This window comes from Dipodomys ordii, unplaced genomic scaffold (assembly GCF_000151885.1).
Source record: "Dipodomys ordii isolate 6190 unplaced genomic scaffold, Dord_2.0 Scaffold26, whole genome shotgun sequence".
In the NCBI taxonomy this organism is placed as follows: Eukaryota; Metazoa; Chordata; class Mammalia; order Rodentia; family Heteromyidae; genus Dipodomys; species Dipodomys ordii.
Genome location: NW_012267242.1, coordinates 2,614,336 through 2,641,142, shown reverse-complemented (window position 1 = coordinate 2,641,142; position 26,807 = coordinate 2,614,336). Strand labels below are relative to the sequence as shown.

Sequence of the window (26,807 nt, the reverse complement as noted above, 5' to 3'; positions counted from 1 at the left end):
CCAGCCTGGCTTATCTAATGAGACCCTGTCTCCATGTAACAGTCAGAAATAAGCAACCCTATATGCTTCATGGATCAATTAAGAAGGTAAATACTTTTTTTCCCTTCTCCACAAACTAACTTAGTTTGATATAAAGTAAGAATAATAGAAAAGTTACTTCAAGAAATTTGCTGAATTCAGATAGATATGACATAAACTATAATAAACTGTAATGTTTTAAATTTTAAGCATTTATCTGCCTTACTCACAGAATTAAATAGGACTGCCAGAATTATGCCTTTATAGCTTCTGGTGACAGACAGCAGAGTCTTGGGCCTTGGAAGACTTACATGTAGTAAGTTTAAGCATGAATCAATAAAACTATACAGGTACTACACAAGAATCACTAGTTCAAATACCGACAGTTCTAGTAGTAATTACCATCATCTTACTGATGGAGAAACTAAGAGTACAGTCAGGGACTAATGAAGGATTAGAAGAGAAAGAAGGTCTCGTTTTATTCTAATTTGTTAGTTTGCTATAATGTTTTTTTTCTTTCTACCAATAACAGAAAATTTCCAGAGAATAAAATTTTCAAATATTCTAACTAGCAGCAAATCAGAGAGTGTGCATGTGCACACGAGGTAGGGGTGGGGGCGGGGGTGGCTAAAGAAAACAAAAAGCAAAACATCAGACCTACCTGAGATCCATCATCAGGCTGAGGTTGTCTATAGAGGCTAGAGATACTCTCTGCCCGCATGAGGTACTCTGCAGTTCTCCTCTTCACAGCCTCTCGTCGCCTAGGGCTTGACTCTCCTAAGTGGAAAAAAAAAACAAAGTATGGTCTTGTAAAAAGTAGACATGTTTTTAAGTTTAATGTGAAAATTAACTTCATTTTGTCAAATTCATTACCTTTTCCATTAGAAATAACTAAAGAGAAGATACTGAACTAAATGCTGATAGATCTATTTACGTATATATTGAGAACTTGATTTGGGGAGGAGTCAAATATACATGAAATGTAGTACAGGAAGCTCCGAGAATCAAAGAGTGACCTTAGTCCAGACAGTATTCGGCTGCCCAAATCAAAACCAGGACCAAATGTAATAGATGTTCAATAGGAATACCAAACCAAAAACAAAAAGAAACCCAGCTTGATTCAAAGTCAATCTATATTCCTAGCCTGCTTTGTCTGAAGAGGTTCAAATGAGGATTTTGGTACATGCAAATCAAAGATTCCTGACAAATACAGAACTCAGAGGAAAAATTGCAATGAAGTTAAGATTGCAATTTTGCTAAATAAGCAAAATTGTACATAACTTTTACATTACTGTTACATTTCTTCTCTCATTCACAAGTAATACATAAATATTATTTATGAATAATATACTTCCTAGAGGACTTGTGTGTGTGTGTGTCCTAGTGTTTTTTGTTTTGTTTTGTTTTTGTCGGTCATGGGGCTTGAACTCTGGGCCTGAACGCTGTCCCTCAGCTCTCCAGCTCAAGCCTAGCACTCTACCACTTGAGCTACAGCACCACTTCCAGTTTTCTGGTAGTTTATTGGAGATAAGAGTTTCACGGACTTTGCTGCCTAAGCTGGTTTTGAATTGCAATCCTCAGATCTCAGCCTCCAGAGTAGCTAGGATTACAGGCGTGAGCCACAGGCACCCAGCTGTCCTGGTGTTTTAACTCAGGACCTGGGCACTGTCCCTGGAGTTCTTTTGCTCAAGGCTAGTGCTCTTCCAGTTAAGCCACAGCTTCACTTCTTGCTTTTTTGCTAATTAACTGGAGATAAGAATCTCATAGACATATCTGCCCAGCCTAGCTTCAAACCATGATCCCCAGATCATAGCCTCCTGAGTAACTAGGATTATAGAGCCTGGCGTCTATTGCTTTTTTATTGAGGAGTAAGCCATATTAAGTGACTTCAGCTTCTCATTACAGTAATTACAATATACATTATAACAGTATGCTCTACCTCTGCTCTAAAATTTCACTATTTTTCTGAACCTAAAGTTTTAAGGGTTTTGTCTTCTTACTTAAAAATGAAAATAAATTATAAAAATCTGTAACAGAGATAATCACTATTCACCATGTCTACACACTCCCAGGCCTATGCATTATGGCTTACATCTTGGACAGTTATTCCTATTACTGATAGCTCTTCACATTTCAGGTTGTACTTTTCATGCCCTAATCTAAACCCCCATTTAAAATTTTGAGTTTACCTTACACTCAACCTGCAATAGAAACTTTGGCACTTTTGCTTTCTAATTCAATATGGTAAAGCTTCAAATTTGCTCTGTTCAAAAATAAATAAATTCACCTTATAAATTATGAGGCAAATGTCAACTCAAACTGCCCATTTACAGAACACTTAGTTATGAGTTTAAATGGTTTTAACCATACTTTGTAACCAAATCACTGCATTTTAAACTTTTGACTTTTCTGCCACTCTGTAGGCAGTCTCCATAGTAACAGAGAAACAAAGAACAGGAAAAAAGTAACTGCTAATCATGGTGGATCCACTTCCACCAAAACTACAAACAAGTAATGCAAATACTAGGCAACTTTTTAAAGTCAGTCATTCATAGATGGATAGGTAGACTGACAGATACCATGAGTTTTCCCTTATAATCCCTCAAAAGGAGTGCACAGCCAGTGCTGCCTAACAGCAACAACCAAAGATGAAAACTGTCCCTCACAAATACCTGCTATTGCACATCTACTGAGGTCCATGAGTACCAGGAAGAAAAGGTGAACCTACAAATTTCCAGGATAATTCTAACTGATCAAATCACTGATAAGTGTAGCTTTACAGGTTTTAGTTAATTTAAAATGTTTAAGCTGGGCCAGGCACCAGTGGCTCATGCCTGTAATCTTAGCTATTCATGCAACAGAGATCTGAGGATTTATGGTTGAAAGCCAGCCCAGGAATGAAAGCCTGGGAGACTTTTATTTCCAACTAACTACCAAAAAGCCAGAAATGGAGCTGTGGCAACAACTGGTAGAGTACTAGCCTTAGAGCAAAAGCTCAGAGACAGCTTGGGCTACACAGTGAAACCCTGTCTCAAAAACCACAAAAGTATAAATAAGAAAGTTTAATTCACTCTCATGTCCCTGGATTCTTATAGTTGATCTTTATTGTAACATACATGTACTTGAGTTCATACATATGCACACATGGAGTCCACAATGACTCTTAATCAAGGAAACTAAGTATCTAGGTAGCTAGGTCATATAGCTGTCATATCTAAATAGCATAGCCAGCCACTTAAATGTTCTGCAAAGTGGGTAAACAATTTACATTCTACTAAAGTTAAAATCAATATCTTCAAAGAGTCTCTCCACATTTCTGTTAATTATTCAGATAGAGCAATAATTTCCATTGGATATTGGCACTCAAAAGAGAAAAACCACTACCATTACTTAATAACCATGATGGTTAATTCTGGTCATCAAACTGACTAGACATACCTAAAAAATTAGTAAAGGGTACTTTTGGGTGTGTCAGTGAGATGTTTCCAGAGATGATTTCCAGAATATGGGAAAGTGAGCTGAGAAGACCCACCCTGAATGTGGACAGCACCAATAAGCTTTCAGCTTACTGGTAAACAAAAAGTAGACAAGGTGTACTTTTTTGTTGCACAATTCAATTATTCTTGAGTAGGTATTTGTTGTTAATTTTGTTTATTGGTTCTGCTTTCCTGTCCCAAAGTTATCAGATGCTAGATTCTCCACTTTCAGATGTGAAAACCACCAGTCTCACACCAGTGACTGACTCTTCTGGGAGCTTCCATACTTTCAGCCTGGGACTAAGGCTATATCATTAGTCTCTATTGTTCTGAGGTTCCTGATTTCTTGGACTGAGCAAGCCTACCAATGACCATTGTGAGTTTAATCAGCCTCCAATGAAGTAAGCAATTTAATAAGTAACCTTTTACAATTATATATACATATATATTATTGGTTCTAGAGGGGTTCTTAAGGACTCTGAGAACTATCAAAAGTTATGGTACATTATGAGACATATCTTATGCAGACTGTGATGACCTTATCTCATCGTCTCAATTTCTGCTCAGGAACAAGTATGGATATAATATGGGAAGTGTATAGTTTATGAAGCAATAGGATACTAAAGTAATATATGAGAAAAAATTCCAAAGTTGTCTCTAATCTTTCTGGAAACATTGGACTATTTGGTAGTTATCTGGACACCAGTTCTGACTTCAAGTCACTAGGTAAAATGACTCTTTTTTGGGGGAGGATGAGGGGGGTCTGGTCATGGGGCCTGAACTCTGGGCTTGGGCGCTGTCATTTCAGCTCAAGGCTAATGCTCTACCACTTGAGCCACAGTGCCACTTCCAGCTTTTTTCTTTTTGCTTATGTGGTGCTGAGGAATCGAACCCAGGGCCTCATGTAGGCAAGGCAAGCACTCTACCACTGAGCCACCTTCCCAGCCCCTAAAATGACTCTTTTACAATGGGATACAGAGATTCTAACTTATTGAAGTCATCCCCATTTGCCACCACCTCCTATCAAAACTCAACAAAGAAATATGGCAACAAAGATGTTTCCACTTTTATAATTAATAAAACCTCAGAGATGTAAAATATCTTTCTTACGAAATAGCTAATACATGAGCCTGAACCTAAGACAAATCTATTATGGTTTGGATGTGAAGTATTCCTCCACAAGGCTCTTGTGTGTTAGGCTTGGTCCCAAGCTAAGATCCAATCATTGACAGAAGATTAGATCAACAGGGCTCTAACTTAATCAATGGATTAATCCACTACAAAGTTCATAATTAAATGGCATTATTAGGAGATAAGAGAAATTTTCAGAAGGTGGCCTGATTTTAGGCCTGCCTGGGTAGGCTGCCAGGTGTATCCCTGGAAGCTATGTCTTGTCTAGGGCCCCTCCCTGTCTTGCTTTCTGCTCTTTGGCCACCATGAGGTAAACAGCCTATGAAATTTATTCTCCAATGACCAGAATATTCTTTCTTGCCTCCTGTCACAAAGCAATAGATCTAGTCAACCTTAGACTGATAACTCTGAAGCCATGAATGAAATGAATTTTTCTTCCTTTTAAATCATTTCTCTGGCAAAAAGCTAAAACAAAGTCTTTCACCACACTTCAGAGAAGCTGCCATCATACTAAGCCTGTGTATGTGTGTGTGTGTGCTGTGTGTGTGCTGTGTGTGTGCTGTGTGTGTGTGTGTGTGTGTGTGTGTGTGTGTGTGGTACTGGGGGTTTGAACTCAGGATGCTTCCCTTAACTTTACATTCAAGGCCATAGCTTAACTGGAAATAAGAGTCTCAAGAACTTTCCTGCCCCAGCTGGCTTGAAACTGTGATACTCATTTCTCAGCCTCCTGAATCACTAGGATTATAGACATAAACCATCAGTGCTGACTCTGAGCCAACTTTAAGTATAAATAAGAAAAACTGATTTTAGCCTTGTGTGGCAGCACACCCCTAGAGTCTAAGCATTGGAGATGCTGAGACAGGGTTTCTCTATGTAATCCCTGTCCCTGTCCTCCTACCCCCCCCTAAAAAAAAACTGAATTGGAATTTCATTATTCTACTGCTAGTACAGGAAAAATATAGAGCTGGAACAAGTACAGATGAGTTAGGCAAAACAAAAGATGGGGAAAAAATAGAAACAAAAATCTGTGCCTAAGCAGGGCACCAGTGGCTCATACCTGTAATCCTAGCTACTTAGAAAGCTGAGATCTGAGAATCACAGTTCAAAGCCAGCCCAGGCAGGAAAGTCTGTGAGACTCTTATCTCCAATTAACCGCCAAAAAACAGGAAGTGGTGCTGTAGTTCGAGTGGTAGAGCACCTGCCATTAGTTGAAGAGCTCAGGGGCAGTGCCCAGGCCCTAAGTTCAAGCTCTACAACTGACAAAAAAAATAGAATAAAATAAAATATCTGTGCCTATTAGATAAAATTCCTGAATAGAATCAAAGGGGGCAAGAGAGCCTAGATGACAGAAAATCATGAAGAAAAATTAGAGCTTCAAAAAAGTGTACATCTCACTATAGCTCAAAAGTGACATGGCTGGACTAAAAGAGACTCATCATTTTCATGTCATTTGGTAGAATATCTGCCCTAATAGCATCAATGAGGGAAAGATAGGAAGAGGCAAGAGAAAAGTGATCCTCACATAACTTTGTTACCCAGGAATTGATGTGGAAAACACGGCTTTTTTTCTCATTTACCCATAAAAGACCAAAAATCCATTTTTTACTCAGGGAATAAAAATGTTTCAGAACCTAGAATAAAAAGCACTTCTTCCATTCTGCTCTTCTTCCTTATTCACTAAAAAGAATACTGTGAACATTATTTGTTCAGCAAAAGGAAAATAATGCTGGATAAAAACTGGCCAATTTAGATTTCTTGAAAGACATAATACCTAATCTGTATTTCAGAGGAAATTTTCAGGATACTTTAGGAACTTAATCTCCACATAAGATTCTACCAGTCACTTCAAAGTTTGGCAACTGGAAACTTCATACTAATTTGTACATATTAAAGTTTCTGTGCTATTCAGAAGTTATCTAATTGATGTTTTCATTAATAAATCATTTGTCAGAAAAAAAAAAGATTCTACCAGTAACATCGTATACTCTCATCTCTATTTCTCTGCTCCTCAAAGACTTTCCAGTCTGGGCTTAGTTCAAGCATGTTTTTTCTTACCACACTAGAACATCCCAATCAATCTGGAGAGGCTGGGATGAGATTTATTTCTTGTTGGTTTTTTTCTTTTTCTTTGCTTTTACAAAAAACAACTTCAGTCACATAAAAGAATACTTCTGTTTGAAATGGCCTTGGTAGCCATAGATTTTTTTAAGTGCTGATTTATTATATTTAATGTGTTTTGTTCTTTTCAGGTATAGCCTGCAATTTATGTCTTATGCTAAGTGTTCTGACAACAAAAGGCAACCTTGAGATAAACAATAATTTATGGTTCTACATATCTACCACAATACCAAAGCCATCAGCTTTCTGTGTAGAACATGAACCGGTCAGTTAGGGAATCTCCTTATATTTGCATTTAGTTAAGCCCCCTATTAATGGTTTTTAAACCCAATCGTATGTGACTGCTAGAAGTTCAAAAAGTCATCAAAGGAAAGTAAGAGCAAATGCTGTAATAATATTCATGCTCAGGTATTGCCTCAATTCAATGTTTTCAATAGTACTTAACAGTTTTTCTACTGTCAGTAATAATGAATGAAAACTAGTACCACTAGATCATAGTGTTAAATGCCTAGAGATGCAACACTATCTGCTCAGTAACTTACTTTTTCCTTGTTTTGCAATTTTAAAAGAAATCATGCAAAAGATTATCAACTACTTCTTTTGAAACAACATTGCCAAGCCACTCTTAGAATATTTGTTTGTGAGTTTTAAAAACTCAATCTCCCTATATAGCAGAGCTAGCCTTCAAGTTGCCATCCACCTGGCTAAAAGCTGGGAGGTTTTTGTTTGGTTCTGTTTTGTTTGTTCTGTGCTTGTTTTTGTAGTATTAGGGATTGAACCCAGGGCTGTGCACATGCCAAGAAAGCTGAATCTCTGGCCCTTGATAATAACCTCTTGTCCAAACACTAATAGCAATGGTGTTCTAAGTTTCCCTGATGTTCCAAAGTCAAATGACTTTTAAAAGATGAGAAAAGCAAATCTTTTAAAGCAAATGGGAAATGCTAAGGAAAAAGAGAATAACTGAAATTACAGGGCAAAAATGTTACTTTGTAAAAAGGACTAAAAATATATAAATGAAAATTCAGAAATGATACTCTAGAGAAAGTTTTACCTGTCTTACTAGAAAATATGGAAAGTTCCCCAAACCCTAACAGGGTTTTGCTCATTCTCTCACAGCTATGAGTGACATCTTTAGAGAAGTGGCAAATCCATGAAATAATCACAGGCCAATAACTGCTTTCTTGTTTACACGATATAGGAGTGATTTATCATTCACATCCTAGAAATTTCATAGGCTTTTTAAAATTCATCTCTTGCATTAAAAATGAATTGGCACAGTGTACATGTACACTAAGATCATCTTCCTTCAGCCAGCTTTAACATGAAAAGGTTTATCTCCACATTGAAATGGTTCAACCAGTGGATTATTAAATACTCCTACAATATTATATTTGAAGCCAATTACAGGAAAATAGCAATTCCTTCCCAGTAATTAACTTTTGTTTATTAAACCATCAGAGTTTAAAAAAAAAAAGTTCAATATACCAGATGGGCACCAGTGGCTCAGTCCTATAATCCTAGCTATTCAGGCAGATGAGATCTAAGAATCGTGGGAGAGGAGAGAGGAGAGAGGAGAGAGAGAGAGAGAGAGATGGAAATGGAGCTATGGCTCAAGTAGCCATAAAAGCAAAAGCAGCTCAGGGATAATGCCCAAGACGGGCACATAAAGGAAAGTTCTCCACACCATTTAGTCTTGCATTGCCTTCTCTATTAAGGAGAGATGCCTAATGGTCACGTACTATATTCCAGACACACTGTTGTCTCCATGTTCTCATAAAGCATTACATGTAGAAGACCATGCAATAGAATTTAGTTGAAGGGAGGAATTTAGTTAAATGAAGGGATAAGTGAATTGCTCTCTACCACTACTACAAGGTCTAATTAACAACAGAGTAATTCCTTCTCCACACCCATCTGCAGGGACTAGGCTCCAACAGTGGATGCCCAAACCTCAGAGAATACCAAATCCTATATACAAATATCATGACAGTCAATCCAATAGGCACGACAGCCACTAAGTGACTGTCATGTAGGTTCCAACATGGACAAGCTAAATTAAAGGATGATTGTGTCCTAGGAGGGATAGCGCAAGATAGAGCAGAATGGCACCAGCTTTCATCATGTTACCCAAAACACTATGCAATTTAAACCTTATGAATTGGTAATTCCTCAAATTTTCAATTGAATATTTTCAGACCAGGGCTGACCATATGTAACTGCAACCCTGGAAAATGAAACCAAGGCAAAGAGGGTGGGGCATCTATTATGCTTTTATACCTAGAAATATCTTAATTACCCCCTTGTATAACTTAGTGTCTTTTCACTAACATAAAATGTACATCAGGGAATATCTGCATAATCACTGTCTTCAATACGTATGCAGCTGGAATGTACACTAAAGGAACTAAAGGAACAGTGCAGACATAACACAATTGGACTAAAAAGAGAATCTCCACCTCGAAATAACATTTTGAAAAAAGGTATTATAAAGGAATCAAGAGAAAAACAGCCTACATATCCTAAGTAACTAGGATGAAGTCTAGAAAATGTCTTTATACTATACTGTTTGGCAGTATAGTATATGTGAGCATCTACACAGTGATGCTCACATTTGAGACCACTAGTGGCAACACTGTAAGCTGCTGAGAAAAAGCAGGTTTACATTTCAATACTTCCTAAGAAAGAACAGAGAAACTCGATCCTGGGCAATTTATACATGACAAGCTTTAATTATAAAAATATACCAAGCTATGGGTTATGTATTACTATTGTGCAACTTAAGTACAAAACAAGTTTTTCTCAAAGTGGCTAATAATGTGTGAGTACTAAAATAACAGTAGTTTTCCATTTAGGGTAGTGTGTGTGTGTGTGTGTGTGTGTGTGTGTGTGTTTGTGTGTGTATGTGTGTGTGTGTGTGTGTGTAGTGTGTGTGTGTGTGTGTGTGTTTCAGGTTTACTTTACTCATAGATACTTAACATTTTTTCTGATCCAAATCAGCCCTCTCAATTTAATGTTTTTAAACTGCTGCTAAAGATATAAAAATGTGCTGCTAGTGATGCCAGAGATGGTCTAATAAAAACCTTCGGAGATCCTCATCTTTCCCTCCGCCTGTGCCACACAGCAGCTGTGCCTCACACAGATTCACATGAATGAAAATATTTAGATGAGAAAACACCCACTTAGTTTATTTTCCATATGACTTTCCTGTAATTATTTTGTAAACTGTTCACACAACAATACATAAAAACATCTGCAAAAACAGGTAATTAATGTGTCAAGCCAAACTAATGCATTTTTTATGGTGTCCATGCTTCGTCAACTGTAATTATAACTCTTTTTTAAGCAAATGATGATGTGTTTGTTGCAATGTGCAAGTGGTTATTTTAGATGCTCTGTTTACTGTTCATACAATATGAATATAAAACTCCACAGCTACTTTACCCCCACACATCAATGCTTTACCTAGCTTTCTGCTGAAACAGGAAAGTGCTTCTCTTTTTCCAAGCTATAATTTCCAGTAAACATTTTTGTCGTTAAAACATGAAATACTCAACATAAATGTTGACACCAAAATAGCCAACAATTCAAGAAGCATATGTCAGTAAACTATGCATCTAGACTTTCTTTCTTCAATTGTAACCCATAAGAAATACATTTTACATCAATATGCTAAGATTACTAGAACCAACAGAAGGCTAACGTCCAAACACATGTATAGACAGAAGCGATATCCCTAACATACAGGTCTTCAAATTCAATTTATTCTACTTGAGTTTAGACTACATGAGAAATCACCACCACACTGATATACTATTATTATATAATATTGTGCACCAATAATCATTCCAGATAGACATTTCTGATGGTCCAGGGTACTGAGCTCTAAAGTTCTCTGAGTCTACAGCCAAAATGTAGGATTAAAGAAAAAGTACAACTCTCTACTATTTTTTCTAGGGCTCCTCCTTAAAAACAATGAACATTTTTTTTAAATACCACTACTGAGGCTGGGAAGGTGGCTAAGTGGTAGAGTGCTTGCCTTGCATGCATGAGGCCCTGGGTTCGATTCCTCAGCACCACATAAGCAAAAAGAAAAAAAGCCGGAAGTGGTGCTGTGGCTCAAGTGGTAGAGCGCTAGCCTTGAGCTGAAGAGCTGAGGGACAGCGCCCAGGCCCAGAGTTCAGGCCCCACAACCGGACCCAAAAAAATAAAAATAAAAATAAATACCACTAGTGAGAATAGTCATAATAGTTGATATACATACGTGAAAAACGGAACCAGATAGCTTGAGGGGATGGGTCAGATTAAGATCCATCCCAATAATGGAAGGGGTGAAATTGGTCAAGATATATTGCACTCATAAACATGTTGAATTGAAGCCACTTTGTACAATTATGTAAAGCTAATAAAATGATTTTTAAAAATCTGTGGTGAGCCCGGTGCCAGTGGCTCACACCTATAATCCTAGCTACTCAGGAGGCTGAGATCTGAGGATCTTAGTTCAAAGCCAGCCTGGGCAGGAAAGTCCATGAGACTCTTATCTCCAATTAACCACCAGAAAACCAGAAGTGGTGCTGTGGCTCAAAGCGGTAGAGTGCTAGCCTTGAGCTGAAGAACTCAGGGATAGCGCCCAAACCCAGAGTTCAAACCCCATGACCAACCAAAAGAAAAAAAAAAATCTGTGGTGATTAGTTATAGTACAAAAAGCTTAGGTAATCGGTAATAAGGAACTCTTAGGGAAGCCCTGCACGCGCGCGCCCGGTGGCTCATGCCTGTAATCCCAGCAACTCAGGAGGCTGAGATCTAAGGATCTTGGTTAGAAGCCATTCTGGGTAGGAAACTCCATGAGACTATCTCCAGTAAACTACTCAAAAAAGCCAGAAGTGGCACTGTGGCTCAAATGGTAGAGTGCTTGCCTTGAGCAATAAGAACCTCAGGGACAGTGTCCAGGCCCAAAGTTCAAGTCCCAGGACAAGCAAAAAGAACAACTCACAGGAAACAATATTTTCTGTTTGTTTCCATACTCACATTATTAGAAACAGTAAGAATTAGATATAGGTTCAAGTTCACTTAGCTAATTTAACTTCTTAACTGAGCTACTCCATTCTTAGATTATATTCATTTAATATTGCTTTTCTTGCATATTAACTATTGTCCTATCCCATCTCTTCTCACAAAGATTAGGAAGTAATAAAGGAAATCAAACTACAGTTTCTCAGTTTCTAGTCCTGGGCTTCAGGTCACATGCTTATTTAGAGGAACTTAAGCAATTTGTCTGATCCAAATAGGAAAGAGCCCCAGTTTCAAAGGTAGTAACGTAGGAAACATGCAACAAAGATAAGGGATGGAAATAAATCAGGGCTTATTAAAGATAGAAATCAAACTCAAGGTCAGATTAGCAACAGGATTCAATACTCAACCTACTATTTGAACAGCTACAAATGTAAGTGTAATAATGCACATAATTGTCATTTCAAATGACCTAAATCTACATATTGCCAAATATTAGGAATACATATCTTAGTGCCTTACAGAATACTGATATAAAGACAAGAAGCTTTTCCTATGAGCTTTCTCTTTCCCCTTGGATAGGACCCATTTATATTTAGTACATTTCATTCTCTCCATTTTTTTTTCAGTTGTAGGGGCTTGAACTCAAGGCCTGGGTACTATCCCTGAGCTTCTTTGCTCAAGGCTAGTACTCTATCACTTTGAGACTCAGTTCCACTTCTCCTTTTCTGGAGGCTGGAGATAAAAATCTCAAGGACTTTCCTGCCTGCCTACAAACCAAGGTCAGATCTCAGCCTCTAGAATAGCTGGGATTACAGGTGTGAGCCACTGGCACCCGGCTTCCTTTAAAAATGTTTACAGAGAATTTCCTGTATACTAGGCGCTATGCTAGAAGATACAGTAATGAAGAAGCAAAAACTTCCTTCAAAAATTTCCTCCAAAAACATTATAGATAAATGAGACATATTTAATAAATAATGGCAAGAGAAATAAATTATTTCATTGTAAATATGGTAAGAACTTGAAGAAAAAACAGGAACCAAGAATGTGAGGAAATTTATTCTGGTCTGAACAGAAGTAAGGGAAGGCTTCCTTGAAGAAATGCAGAAATGCCAAATGCGAGCAAGGAGCTTAAGCCACTGAAGTTCCAGAAGCACTGCATGCACAGCTCCAGGAAAGTTCTACCCTGGGTCCAGGAGGTAAAAGAAGTCACTATGACTAACAAGGAACAAATGAATGGAAGTGATTCAATATGATAAGGAAAGCAGAAGCCAAACCATGCACAGTTTTGCAGGCCCTGGTAGCTGCATTTCATCCTAAAAGCAATGTGTTTTCTTCTTTATTTTCCCTCCTCCTTAAATTAGATGTCTTCACTCGTGCTAGAGCATATTTATACTAAGACACAAAACAGACAGAGCACTTCACAGGCCAGTTGGTTTCTGCTTACTGACAGGAGATTCTCAGGAAAGCTTTCCTGCTGCCATGACCTTCCATCTTGGTTCAGACCTGTTCTACTACCAGAATGCTCCCTCCCAGTACTTTCCAGCTAATTCTTAGCAATATAGGAGCCTCAATTGCAGCTGTACCCTTTCCTTTAACATTGGGTCACCCCCATGTTGGGCATGAACAGACATCTCATAGTCCCAGTCCCAGTCCATTCTATGCTTCCATTGGGGAAAAAGAAAGAAGGAAAAGCAGGTTCCAAATGGGTAGACTGTGATGGTAAAGTCATATAATTAAGTCTACTTTTAGTAGAGTTTTAATTATTAGAACTAAGCAGACTATATAATTTCTTTCATACCTCTCTATCTCAAGAAGTTTCCCTTAACATACTGATTTTATACAGCATAAATAAGCAATAAATAATGAATATAAATATATTACTGTTAACTATAAAATAGTTTATGTTACATTACATAAATATAGTTTACATCACTCTTTGTATTGCTGTACAGGTTTTGACAAATACACAAAGACATATTCACCATTAAAGTTTTACATAAAATAATTTCACATAAATTAATTTACATAAAATAATTTTACATAAATAATTATTATGCTTAGTGACTATTCCTTCTTTCCTTCTTCCCCCTCCTTGATCCATTATGTTAAATAAAGAAAGGCAGACCCATATTCTGTGATCTTGGAATAGTACAGAACAACTTTGCCTCTTGACTGCTGTTGCCACGGAAAACTAAAGGGGTCCCCCTGTCTACACCTATACAAGTTTTTAACAGAAGGAAATGACACACTAGTTTCCATTTTTAAAGGACCACTTCAGCTGTTAGGTAAGAAAGAATGGGTTAGAATCAAGTAAGAATATGTTCTAAAAAAGAAGACACAAGGTGGGACTTTCAGAATTTCATAGTGAGAAATTTGGCAAAACCTCTCCCTACATAAAACAAAATTTACAAGAACATCAAGGGTATATAGAGACACACAAAAATATTTATACAAGTTATTGAACTGCAGTAAAGAAACAAAAATCTACAGTATTTTACTCCTGTATGCTCTCTATCCCTAGTACCATAGGGTGGTAGTAGTAGATGTAAGGACCAACAACATTCCTATTGCTGAATAAATACAGAGATGCCTCCAGGGCTCACAGTGTTGCAGCAACACTGCTGAACAACCACTGGCTGACTGACCTCCCCCCCCAAACGAAAATTCAACAACGCCTACTACTACCTCAAGAAATGGGAAAGAGACAGAATCTGAGGTTGTTATATTATCTAAAATTTTGAATTTTAAGCAATAACAAGAAAATGAGACATGGAAAACATGGAAAGAAACAGGAAAATATGGTCCATACACAAAAAAACAAACAAAAAGATCAGCCAACAAAAGCTATGTCTGAGTGGACCCAGGTGTACATTTTAGCAGACAAACAATGAAAACAACTTACAAATATGCTTAAAAACTAAAAGAAACCATATTGAAGGAATTTTTTAAACACAATGAATCATCAAATACAGATTAACAATAAAGAAACATTAAAACAACAACAGCAAATAGAAAGTCTGAAATTAAAAACTACACAATAGCATATTGGGCTGCCAGAACAAAGAATAGTTAAATATGAAGATAGATAAGTAGGCATTATCAAGTAGAAATAAAAGTAAACAATAAAAAAAGAACAAGAAACATAAAAAAACCAAAAGAAGCTCAAACACCTGCGAAAACCATCAAGTACAATAAATAATATGCATACAACTCAGTCTAAGAAATAAAAGAGAACAAAAAATATAGACAGAAAAAATCTGATTAAATGAAGAAAGACAAACCAATAAGTAAAAACCTCCATATTGATCAACAGTAATACACACATCAGAAAGTTAACAAATATTAAGGATACAACGAATTACAAGAAGGATGACGCATGCCTATACCCATAACAGCAAAAATGTCAGAAGCCAAAACAAAGAAAATCCTAAAAGCAACAAAAAAATATTACTCATCACATACCACAGAACCTCAATAAAATTAGCCTATTAGAAATGGAAGCACAAGTACATGGGGATGAAACTATGAACAGTGAAAGGAAAAAGCACTGCTCAAATAGACATGGAGAAATTTTGTTGCTAGCAAACCCACCATTCAAAACATAGTACGGGAGAAAAAAAGGAAATGACATCAGAGAATAACTCAAATATAAGTAAACAAAAGAAAGGTGTAAGAAGAGAATTTTAGCAAAGAGTTAGTATAAAAGACATTATAAACATCACTAACTTCATTGTTTACCTGAATTGATTTTAAAGAGAAGTACATTTAAACAGTAACTGTAAAACTACAATATCAAGCTTATGTGAAGATTTGTTCCAATGGAATGGTATGAAGAATAAAAACAAAAACCTGGAAAGGCAAAGGATACACTGAAGCAATTTGTACATAACACTAGAATTAAGGTCATCTTACTGTATACCAGCATATTTTAAACCAAAATGCCTTATTGGTATAATATGCAGAGAAACTTGTAAAAAAGAAAAAACTCAAAAACTTACATAGAACTAAAAATCAGAGATATTACACACACACACACACACACACACACACACGGATTTTAAAAAAAACTATCACAAAAGAAAAATATATAAAACAAAAAGACAAGAAAGACATACAGATAATAAGATGCCAGACAACTACAATCATACTAATAAATATATCAAATATATATGGATTATTTTAGTGGGAATATAATCAAAATTTACTGAATGAATATAAACTCTCATAATGAAATTTATAACACAGAATTCCCAGAAGGAAGAAAGACCTTAATCTCATTCATCTCAGGAGTCTTTAACATGCAGAACAGAGTCTAGGATCTCAGGAAAATTTTATAATTTTTTATAATTTTATAAATTTTCTGAATTGAGCAGTTTTAGATGCCATCCAAAAAGCTCTACAGACAATCTTCATAGTAAGATCCTTTGCTTTTTACATCTCAGTATAACAGGGAAACCTCCAAACTTCTTAAGAGAATAAATATTTCTTATAATATTATGTATACATTTACATTTTATTTATTTGTCTATATAAATATTAAATTATTTATTAATTTTGATATTTTTAGGAGGTGAATAAGTATAACTACAAAAGTTGTTGAGGACTTGTTTTGACAATTGTATCAACATTTATTTTGTTGTTATAACATTCCCACATTATCTATAATAAACTTGTTTTACATAAAGTAGAAATTGGTGCTGTTAGTTAAAAAATAACATTATTTTTAAACTAACAGAATAGAAGCATAAGAACAATTATAATGTTGTGGATTAAACGTATAAATTGAAACAGATCTTTAAGAGTAGATCTAAAAACACACAAAATCCACACACACATACACACACACACACACACATATAGTACAGGCCGACAGTAAGAGAGAAAAATATATATTATGCAAACAACAATCATAAGATAGAATAATAGTACTAATATCTAGTGAAATATATTTTAAGAAAAGGGTTACTAGAAACAAAACATTTTATTATGTGAAAAGTTTAAATTATGCAGGAAGATATTATCATTATGAACATATATACATCCAATAACGAAGCCCAAAAACAGATAAAGAATAAAATTACAAAAATAAAGAAACAGAAAATTCAACCAAATTAATCAGAGGTTTTGTGAAAACTGCTAAAACAAAGAGACAGAAAATTGATGATGATATAGAAGAACTGAGCAATGAACCAACCTGAAGTGACATCTATAAACATTCAACCCAATAACAAAAAATATATACTTGTTACAAACACACATGGAACATTCACTAGAACAGACTATGTGTTAGGCCACAAAAATAAATCCTAATATATATAAATAAAAATTATGTAAAGTATAAAATAATCCATAACAATTAAACTAGAAATCAATAAAAGAAAATTTGGGAAGCCCATAAATATTTGAAAATTAAAGAATACAGGGCTGGGAAGGTGGCTCAGTGGTAGAGCGCTTGCCTTGCATGCAGGAGGCCCTGGGTTCGATTCCTCAGCACCACATAAGAAAAAAGAAAAAAGCCGGAAGTGGCGCTGTGGTTCAAGTGGTAGAGCGCTGGCCTTGAGCTGAAGAGCTGAGGGACAGCGGCCAGGCCCAGAGTTCAGGCCCCACAACTGGACCAAAAACAAAACAAGAATACATTTCTAAGTAGCATATGGGTCAAAGAAGAAATTACAGAAAAAACTGGAAATTATTTCAAGTCAAATTAAAGTAGGATGTGAAAAATAGGACATTTATATTTTTAAACACCTGTGTTGCAAAGAAAATCTCCTATCACTAAGTTCACCTTCCTCCACCTTTTAAGATGAAACCTAAAAACTGGAGCGCAAACGATGTATCCAAGAAACCAGTAACAGAGAAAACTGAAAAAATATAGAATAATATGATGAAATAAATGAAATTAACAACTAGATCTTGGAAGAGATAACAACAACGTTAACAAATCTTTAGGTAGACTGATCAAGATAACAGAGAAGATAGTACAATCAAAACAATGAAGGTTAAGGTGATCATCATTGGCTTAGAAAGTACAGAACTAGACCAAGAGCCAAGGCACATGGTAGCCGCCAGAAGCAAGAAAAGGGAAGGAAACAGATTTCCCTGGGAGTTCCAGAAAAGAATATAGTCCTCCACACATTTTGATTTTAGCCCACCGAGATTCATTTCTAACCTCAAAAATGTAAAATAGCAGGTTGCCAGTGGCTCACACCTATAATCCTAGCTATTCAGGAAGCTAAGATCGAAGGATAGTAATTCAAAGCCAGCCTGGGCAGGAAAGTCTATGAGACGCTTGTCTCCAATTATCCAGCAAAAAGTTGAAAGTGGAGCTGTGGCTCAAGCGGTAGAGAGCCAGCCTTTAGGGAAAAAAACCTAAGGGAAAGTGCTCAGGCCCTGAGTTAAGCCCTAGTACGAGCACAAAAAGAAAAAAAGAAAACTGGAAGACAATAAACTTGAACTCTAAGTTAAGTTTATGCTTATTTGTTAATGTACCAATAGAAAACTAATTAAAAGAAAATATTTGAACTGATAATAGTGAAAATATATCAATGTCTATGAAATATAGCTAATGAAATATTAGGGGGAACCTTTGATTCTAAATATATGAATATTTTGAAAGGCTGAAGCTAAAATGTGGAAGTTCTACATTAAAAAAATAAAAAGTAAGACAGAGTAAATGGAAGTAAAGAAAGGGAAAGAAATTCATAAAATAAAAAACATACAAGGATTTTTTAAAGAATTGATTCTTCTTAACATGAAATTAATAAAACTGATGAACTCCTAAATGTGACTAGTTAAGAGTAAAAGAAAAATATAACAAATTACTAATATGAATAAAAATCCAACAGATAGAAATACCGTTTAGTCACAGCATACTAACCTGCAAGGGCTCTGTGTTCTACCCTCAGAGTAAAAACAGGGCAGGGAGAGGGAGATGGGGGGATAACTAAAAACATATTTTCATTTAATAAATTTGTATTAAGTAGAGAATTTCCCAAAAAGTAAAATTTACCGTTAGAAAAAGGATGAAAGTGTATCTGCTTTAATAGATGTACAATTTTAATAGTTGGTTTTAAACACCTCTAATTAAACCCATTATTTAAACCTCTCTATAGTACTGTTCTCAAATATGTTAAGTATGATAATTGCATTGTGATTAAGTGCAAGAGTGACCCTATTTACTAGCTATATAAACACAAGGTGAAGGCCACTACTTACTTATCATAAATTCATCAAAATATATATCATGTGAAAAATGAACATAGATATGTCACAAATAAATATTAGCAATTAAATGCATTTCTTATGTGTAAAAAAATTATGTAAACATTTATCATTTATATCACATATATGTGTATACCATATATGATACACACACACATATATATCACAACTGAGAAAAGATACTAAACATTCAAACAACAATTAAGTGGACAAAACAGATCCATAGGATGATGGTAGCCACAAATTTCAAATCTCCCTTCCTGACCTCTTAAAAACATCAAGATAAAGAAATTTACATATAGGGGCTGGGAAGGTGGCTCAGTGGTAGAATGCTTGCCTTGCATGCCTAAGGACCTGGGTTTGATTCCTCAGCACCACATAAGCAAAAAGAAAAAAGCCGGAAGTGGCACTGTGGCTCAAGTGGTAGAGCGCTAACCTTGAGCTGAAGAGCTGAGGGACAGCGCCCAGGCCCAGAGTTCAGGCCCCACGACCCGACTCCAAAAAAAAAAAAAAAAGAAATTTACATATAATCCACATTTTCAACATTACTAAGAAACAATGAATATACCATGATAGGATATCTGTAAAGAGAGAATTAAACCAAAATACAACAGAGTTCCCAAGGCCCTATTCTAAACCTGCAGATTAGACACAAAAGAGGAAAAATGTAAGTAATTTCTTGCAGAAAGAAAAAAAAGAATAGAGATAATAAGAGACTTAAAGGAAAAGGAAACCACTCCCAGAAAGAGTGTACTGAATAACAAAATATTAAACACTGGTCTTCGTAATTCAGACACCATCTATAAAGAAAAGGCTATAACTGTGGGACTGTTGAGGGGAATGAGAGAGAGGAGAGGGAAGAGAATGATGGAAGACAGATAATATTCAAATACATTGCATTTGTGTATGAAGATAGCAGAAGCAAACTCGCTAAAAGTTGTTAAACAATAAGAGGATGGGGACTGAGACAGCACAAAAAATGAGGTTACTCTGACTAAGCTGCAATATATACATGCAGGAATTAACAGTGCTCTTCTTTGAAAGATCTCAACATTCACAATAAAATGGACATCCCAGGTGCTGGTGGCTCATGCCTGTGGAGCTGTAGCTCAAGGCATTGAGAGCTAGCCTTAAGAACAAAACCTGGAAGTGGCGCTGTAGCTCAAGTGGTAGAGCGCTCACCTTGAGTTGAAGAGCTGAGGGACAACGCCCAGGCCCAGAGTTCAAGCCCCACGACCGACAAAAAAAAAAAGAACAAAACCTTTTGGACAGGGCCCAGGCTCTGAGTTTAAGGCCCAGCGCGCGTGCGCGCGCGCGCGCGCGCGCACACACACACACACACACACACACACACACACAATCAAATAAGTTGCTGGATGGAAGATTAACACAAAAACCAGTAAGAATCTATATGCATAGGAATAAGCAATCACAAAATTAATTATACTCATAATAGTTTTCAAAAGAATAAAGTAACTAGAAATAAATACAACAAAGCAAATAGACATAAGACATGAACTCTAAACACCACAAAACACTGCTGAAAGAAATTAAAGATCTGAAAAATAGACATCCTATATTCATAGAATGAAAGACATAAGACATGTACTCTAAACACCACAAAACACTGCTGAAAGAAATTAAAGATCTGAAAAATAGACATCCTATATTCATAGAATGAAAGACAATACTGTCACGATTGCTGCCCCTAAAACTTAGTGATTTAAAGCAATCCCTATCAAAATCCCAAGTGCCTTTTTACAGAGAGGGAAATTTTAATTTTTAATTGATATAAAAATTCCAAATGGCCTTAAGTAGAGTATAAGAATAGTTTCAGGGCTGAGTAGGTGGCTCAGTGGTAGAGTGCATGCCTTGCATGCCTGAGGCCTTGGGTTCAATTCCTTAGCACCACATAAGCAAAAAGAAAAAAGCTGGAAGTGGTGCTGTGGCTCAAGTTGTAGAGAGCTAGCCTTGAGCTGAAGATCTGAGGGACAGCGCCCAGGCCCAGAGTTCAGGCCCCACAACCAGACCCAAAAAAAAAGAATAGTTTGATTTTTTTTCCTTCAAAAAGGTCACTGTTTGGGGGGCTAGGAATGTGGCTTACTGGTAGAGTACTTGCCTAGCATGTATGAAGCGCTGGGTACAATTCCTCAGTACCACATAAACAGAAAAAGCAGGAAGTGGTGCTCTGGCACAAGTAGTAAAGTGCTAGCCTTGAGCAAAAGAATCTCAGAGACAGTGCTCAGGCCCTGAATTCAAGCCCCAAAACTGGCAAAAAAAAAAAATCACAGTTTTTGAAATATGTGTAGAAATATGTGCCCCAAAACTGGCAAAAAAAATCAGTTTTTGAAATATGTGTAGGCTTAGCACATATCTATCTAGGTATAGGGTAAGCTTTGAAAAGTGTCTTGGTAACATTAGACAATTTACCAGAATAAAAATAGCAGAAGATGGTTTGCATCTCCAAGCTGAGTGTGTACATCAGAAATAATCTCTCATCAGTCAAAAATGTCAAGGAAAACTTGCAAAGAAAAATAGTATTAACAACATCTAACATGTCTTTTCATCATAAATTTCATTCATACTGTATGAAGGAGATCACAATGGAAACAAAAATATGAGGAAAGGAGAAACAAAGAATGAAAAGGGAAAGAAAAGAGGGAATTTTTTCTTTTATTTGTCCAAGACCAGAACTCAGGCTTCGTATCTGAGGCTTGCTTTCACTTACTAGCTGGTACTCTATAACCTGAGCCATATGTACTACCTCAAGATTGGAATTTTAAAACTATGACAATGGCAACAAGTCAAATACAAAGCAACAGATCAACTTGTGGGCAAGGATCAGAGGAGGAAACTGGGGGAAAGTGAAGGAAGGGGTGACACTGTCCAAGAAAGAAATCTATACTTGAATTGACCCCTCTGTATAATACTTTAATAATAATATTATTATACTTTAAAAATCAGCAGATGTGGCTTATGCAATAAATCAATAAAATACTTTCACCAAGATACACAGTAAATAATAATGGGCCATACTAGCATGCTACAGAATTCACAAAAAACATCTCCTCACTAAATATTATTTATTTTAGATTTTTGTAAGTAAAAAAATTTGATATTCCATATCATAGTGCCTGGCACATACAAGTAATAAATACTTTTTTGTGAAATAATCAACTGGATTGATAGATGGTAAAGTAAGCACACAAATGAGAGATAGTAAAAAAGAAAAATGTGCAAAATTTTTAATAGTGACAGCGAAGATGTACTATTTCTTTATTTTAAAAGGCTAATTTAATAAGGAGAAAAATGTGTGAAAAGTAACATGGCATAGTGAAAAGAAGAGGAAATGTGGATTTGGAAAAACTTAGAAATAAAAACCAGCTCAACTCTTACCAGCCATTTCTTTGAGCAAATTTACTTAAGTCTTACTTTCCTCCACCTGTAAAATGGGGATTACAATATCTACCTTACAAACACAGTGTGCCATCAGTTTTGGCACCTGGTACAAAGTATACAATACTGGTTCTCAAATCAATTCTGTAATTCATAATGTAGTCCACAGATGGGTGTTACTAACAATACTCACCATCTGGTGGCTTCCTGTTTTAAATAATTACTCTTGCTAAGTAGGTGCCAAGCTTTTAGAATCATTATATTAAATGTTTGCAACCTCTAAAATTTGGTACCCTTAGACAAAGCCCAGTATGACCAGCCATAGTTCAGCTTTTAGGGTTGCTTTGAAAATTAAAAATAACATAAGAAGAACACCTTGAACAGGGACAGGCATGTAATAGATAAGTTGTTATTTAAACATTCCATTAATACCGTTATGTAAACCATTTGTTACTCTACATTATCACAACTATTCCAGTAAGACCACCCGGAGAATAGAGATTAATCATATCAGCCACTAACAGTAATACAGAAGCAAATGGACATGGAAGGCAGATATGAGCTATAACTTTCTCTTCAAAGATTCAAGTTGATTCCTTTGACCTTGATTTCTGGATTAAAAACCTGAGAATTTTGAAGAGTAGATGATACCTTATCTGTCTCAAGAACCACTTCTAAACTAAGGAAATATGAATCTGGATCAAAAGAGAATTCAAATTTAGCCCTAGCAAAGCACACTTTTCCCACCAGTGGATGCACAAAGAGAACGGCTGCGACTGCACTCTGCATCCTGTCTCGGTTGTGCAAACACAAGTTATGTAAGAAAAACACCAAGCCACTAATCGGAGCTACTAACATCTCAGAAAAACTCTTTTAGGATGAGTAGTTCAGTAGTACAATTATAAAATTTTCCAACCCATAGGAATCTCTGTATATAACTCTCAGGTAGCTCTAAAAGAATCTTATCTTTGGATTGTCAATAGCTAGAAATAAGTATTTTATTATAAAATATGCCAGCCTAAGATCATAGGAACAACTGTTACAAAAATGGTTAAACTTAAATAATTCATAGGTATTACAGATCCTGACCATATTTCACTAACAGTTTTGTTACACTGGAACAAACTTTCTCCAAGGAAGCATTTGTTGTTGTTGTTGTTTTGGGGTTTTTTTTGGTCATGGGCTAGAACTCTGGACCCTGGGCACTGTCTCTAAGCTCTTCAGCTCAAGGCTAGCGCTCTACCACTTGAGCCACAGTGCCACTTCCCGTTTTCTGGTAGCTAATTGGAGATAAGAGTCTCATGGACTTTCCTGCCCAGGATAGCTTTGGATCCTCAGATCTCAGCCTCCTGAGTAACTAGGATTACATGTGTGAGCCACCAGCACCCAGTGGAAGCATCTTTTTCTGAGCATAAATATCAACTCAAACTCACAATCTAGAGCCCCAGTTTTCCCACAAATTAGGAAATAATGTCCATCGGTCTGTCAAGTGGTTGACTGGCATATTTTTACACAGAATCTACAGACTGGAAGCAGTGCTTTGACTTTACATTTTACCCACAGTCAAATACATAATGCATAACACACACATACATAAATACATACACACACATCTAGATATGTGTACACATCTAGATATAGACATATAGACAGATGGTTATCTGGGGCCTCATTTGGATAGACTGTACAATACTACTAGTTCAGCCTCCTAAGTGCTAAGATTACAGCTGTAGTCTACTATGCCTGACTAACAAAGGTTATTTTACATATTGGTTTAAAAATTAAAATTTGAGGAGGGGGGGCAGGGAGGTGTATGGGAAAGGATGGGAAGGAGAAACAAAGGAGGAAGCAACAATGCTTGATAAGAAATGTACTCGTTATCTTGCCCGTGTAATTGTAACCCCTCTGTACAGTATTTTCACAATAAAAAAAAATAAAATTTGAAGATGGCAGCTGAGTTTTAAAAAAAGAAATTTGTTGGTGGTGGTGGTGATCATGGGGCTTGAACTCTGGGCCTAAAAAAGAAAAAAAAAGAAATTCAAAAAAATTAGAACTTTGTAACTATGAACCAAGGGGTTCCCTTAGGTTGTGTGAATAAAACCAATAACACTGTGAATAAACAATAAGACTAAACGTAGTAATTCAATTATGAACTATCTGGATTCAATGACACATTGACAAGGAAACCCAATCCACAACAGGTACAGAACAACAGAAACAAACCATAGTTTCAGAAGGAAGACATACATTACACACAAGTATGTGGAAATGGCTGACATCCCCTTTAAGACATGGGTTTGGCAGGTTTGGTTTCAAACTGTATTACAGAAGTAATCAGCAAAATAACTAAAGGAAATCTTTGTTATTGGCAGATACACATCTATGAGTCTCATTTTTGAAGCAACCATTTTTATTTCTCTAGTGCCATCATGTGGTAGCATTATGAAGTGTGCTAAGATTAAGTGCAAATAACTTTTAGATTTTAAAAAAAGATGCCACATTAAATACTTCATTATTGTCAGTTAAACACCAGTGACATTTTAGCACATAATTATCTACAAAAAAAAGGGGGAAGCCTGGCACCAGTGTCTCACACGTGTAATCCTGTCTACTCAGGAGGCTGAGATCTGAGGATTACGGTTCAAAGCCATCTTGGACAGCAAAGTCCATGAGACTCTTATCTCCAATAAGCCACTAGAAAACTGGAAGTGCCGCTGTGGCTCAAGGGGTAGAGCGCTCACCTTGATCTGAAGAGCAAAGGGACAGCACCCAGGCCCAGAGTTCAAGCCCCACAGTTGACAAAAAAAGGGGGGTGGGGAGCTGGGTGCTGGTGGTTCATGCCTGTAATCCTAGCTACTCAGGAGGCTGAGATCTGAGGATCACAATTAATCTCTGATTAACCACCAGAAAACTGGAAGCATCACTGTGGCTCAAGTGGTAGAGTGCTACCCTTGCGCTGAAGGCCCAGAGTTCAGGACCCACAAAAAAAAAGGAGGTGGGGGGAAGGGGAGACATCAAACTACATTTTCTGCAACCCATGCTCATTTTAAATCCTCAAAGCAAAGAAAAAAATGAGTAGACCTTTATAGAGCAGAATGTTTCACTAGCAAACAACCCAAAGACTGAAAAACACAATTAAGAAAATGACCAATCAAAATGAACTCTAAGATATGGACACAAGAGGTTTTTCTTTGCTGTTGTTGTTTTTAATATACATGTGATTTCTTGTTTCTTTTGCATGTTCTTCCCCTTATGGGTTTATCCCTGTTGTTACTATATTTGATTTTGGTACCCTGGGAATTGTATATACATTTATCTGAATTAGGGAAGGGAAGGGTAACAACAAAATGGCGAGAAAAAGAACAAGGAAGGAACCAATGCAACAACGATACTCACAAGACAATATGTTGTAAATGATCTGTACAACTTGGGGGGGGATGGAAAGTGGGAGAAAAATGGGAGAGCGATATAACAAGTTCAACAAGAAATGTACTTATTACCTTACTTATGTAACTGTAACCCCTCCGTACATCACTTTGACAATAAAAAATAAATAACATTAAAAAAAAAGAAAATGACCAATCAATCAAATTACAGAAACAAATGACTTCCAAATTCATTTCTCAATTAGAAATGTTAAAAGTGACAGTTAAAATTATACAATGACAAATTTAATGGAAAATTAACATTAAGATCCATTATTTGAAATTGTGTAACATTCCAAGTGATTATTTGAGCAACTTCACTAAGAATAATTACTATTACCAAAAAATAATAAGATTCTATCTCCTTTTATTGCTATAGACAAAGAACATTAATAAACTTTTAATTCACAGGTCCACTGAAATAGGTTAAGAGCTATAACATCTGCATATCCAGTTAAAGACAGAACAGATTCATTGCACTGTGCTCCTTTCTGAAACTCCATTAACATGGTACCAGTAGAATTTAAGGCAAAACCTCAAAGGATGGACAACTCAGAGAGGATAATAGCTACAAAAATTTTAAGTTAGGGCTGGGAAGGTGGCTCAGTGGTAGAGCACTTGCCTTGCATGCCTAAGGCCTTGGGTTTGATTCCTCAGCACCACATAAGCAAAAAGAAAAAAGCCAGAAGTGGCACTGTGGCTCAAGTGGTAGAGCGCTAGCCTTGAGCTTAAGAGCTGAGGGACAGCGCCCAGGCCCAGAGTTCAGGCCCCACGACCGGAACCCCCGCCCCCAAAAAAAAGAAAAGTGAAAATTTTAAGTTAGAAAGAACATGGAGGTTTCTTGAGTTGGAAACATCAAGACTGACTCACATGGCACAGTATGTCTTCACAAGCTTAATGGTACTAAATAACTACGGGATGGCAGTGAAGGCTAAAAGCAAAACGACTGGTAAAAATCCTTAGTCATAGCATATTGTAAAACTGATTGTCAAGCTTTGGGAAAAGTGAAACAGAA

General features: G+C 36.4%; 1 protein-coding gene across 5 annotated transcripts in view; it reads right to left on the bottom strand.

Annotated features, from left to right (window-relative positions):
• Rps6kc1 (ribosomal protein S6 kinase, 52kDa, polypeptide 1) overlaps nt 1-26,807 on the bottom strand; it is a 152,540-nt gene that overhangs the window by 70,391 nt on the left and 55,342 nt on the right. For all 5 annotated transcript variants that reach the window (XM_013015331.1, XM_013015332.1, XM_013015333.1 and 2 more), the window contains one exon: nt 680-795. In XM_013015331.1, coding sequence (XP_012870785.1) covers nt 680-795 — 116 coding nt within the window. The remainder of the gene's footprint in view (nt 1-679; nt 796-26,807) is intronic.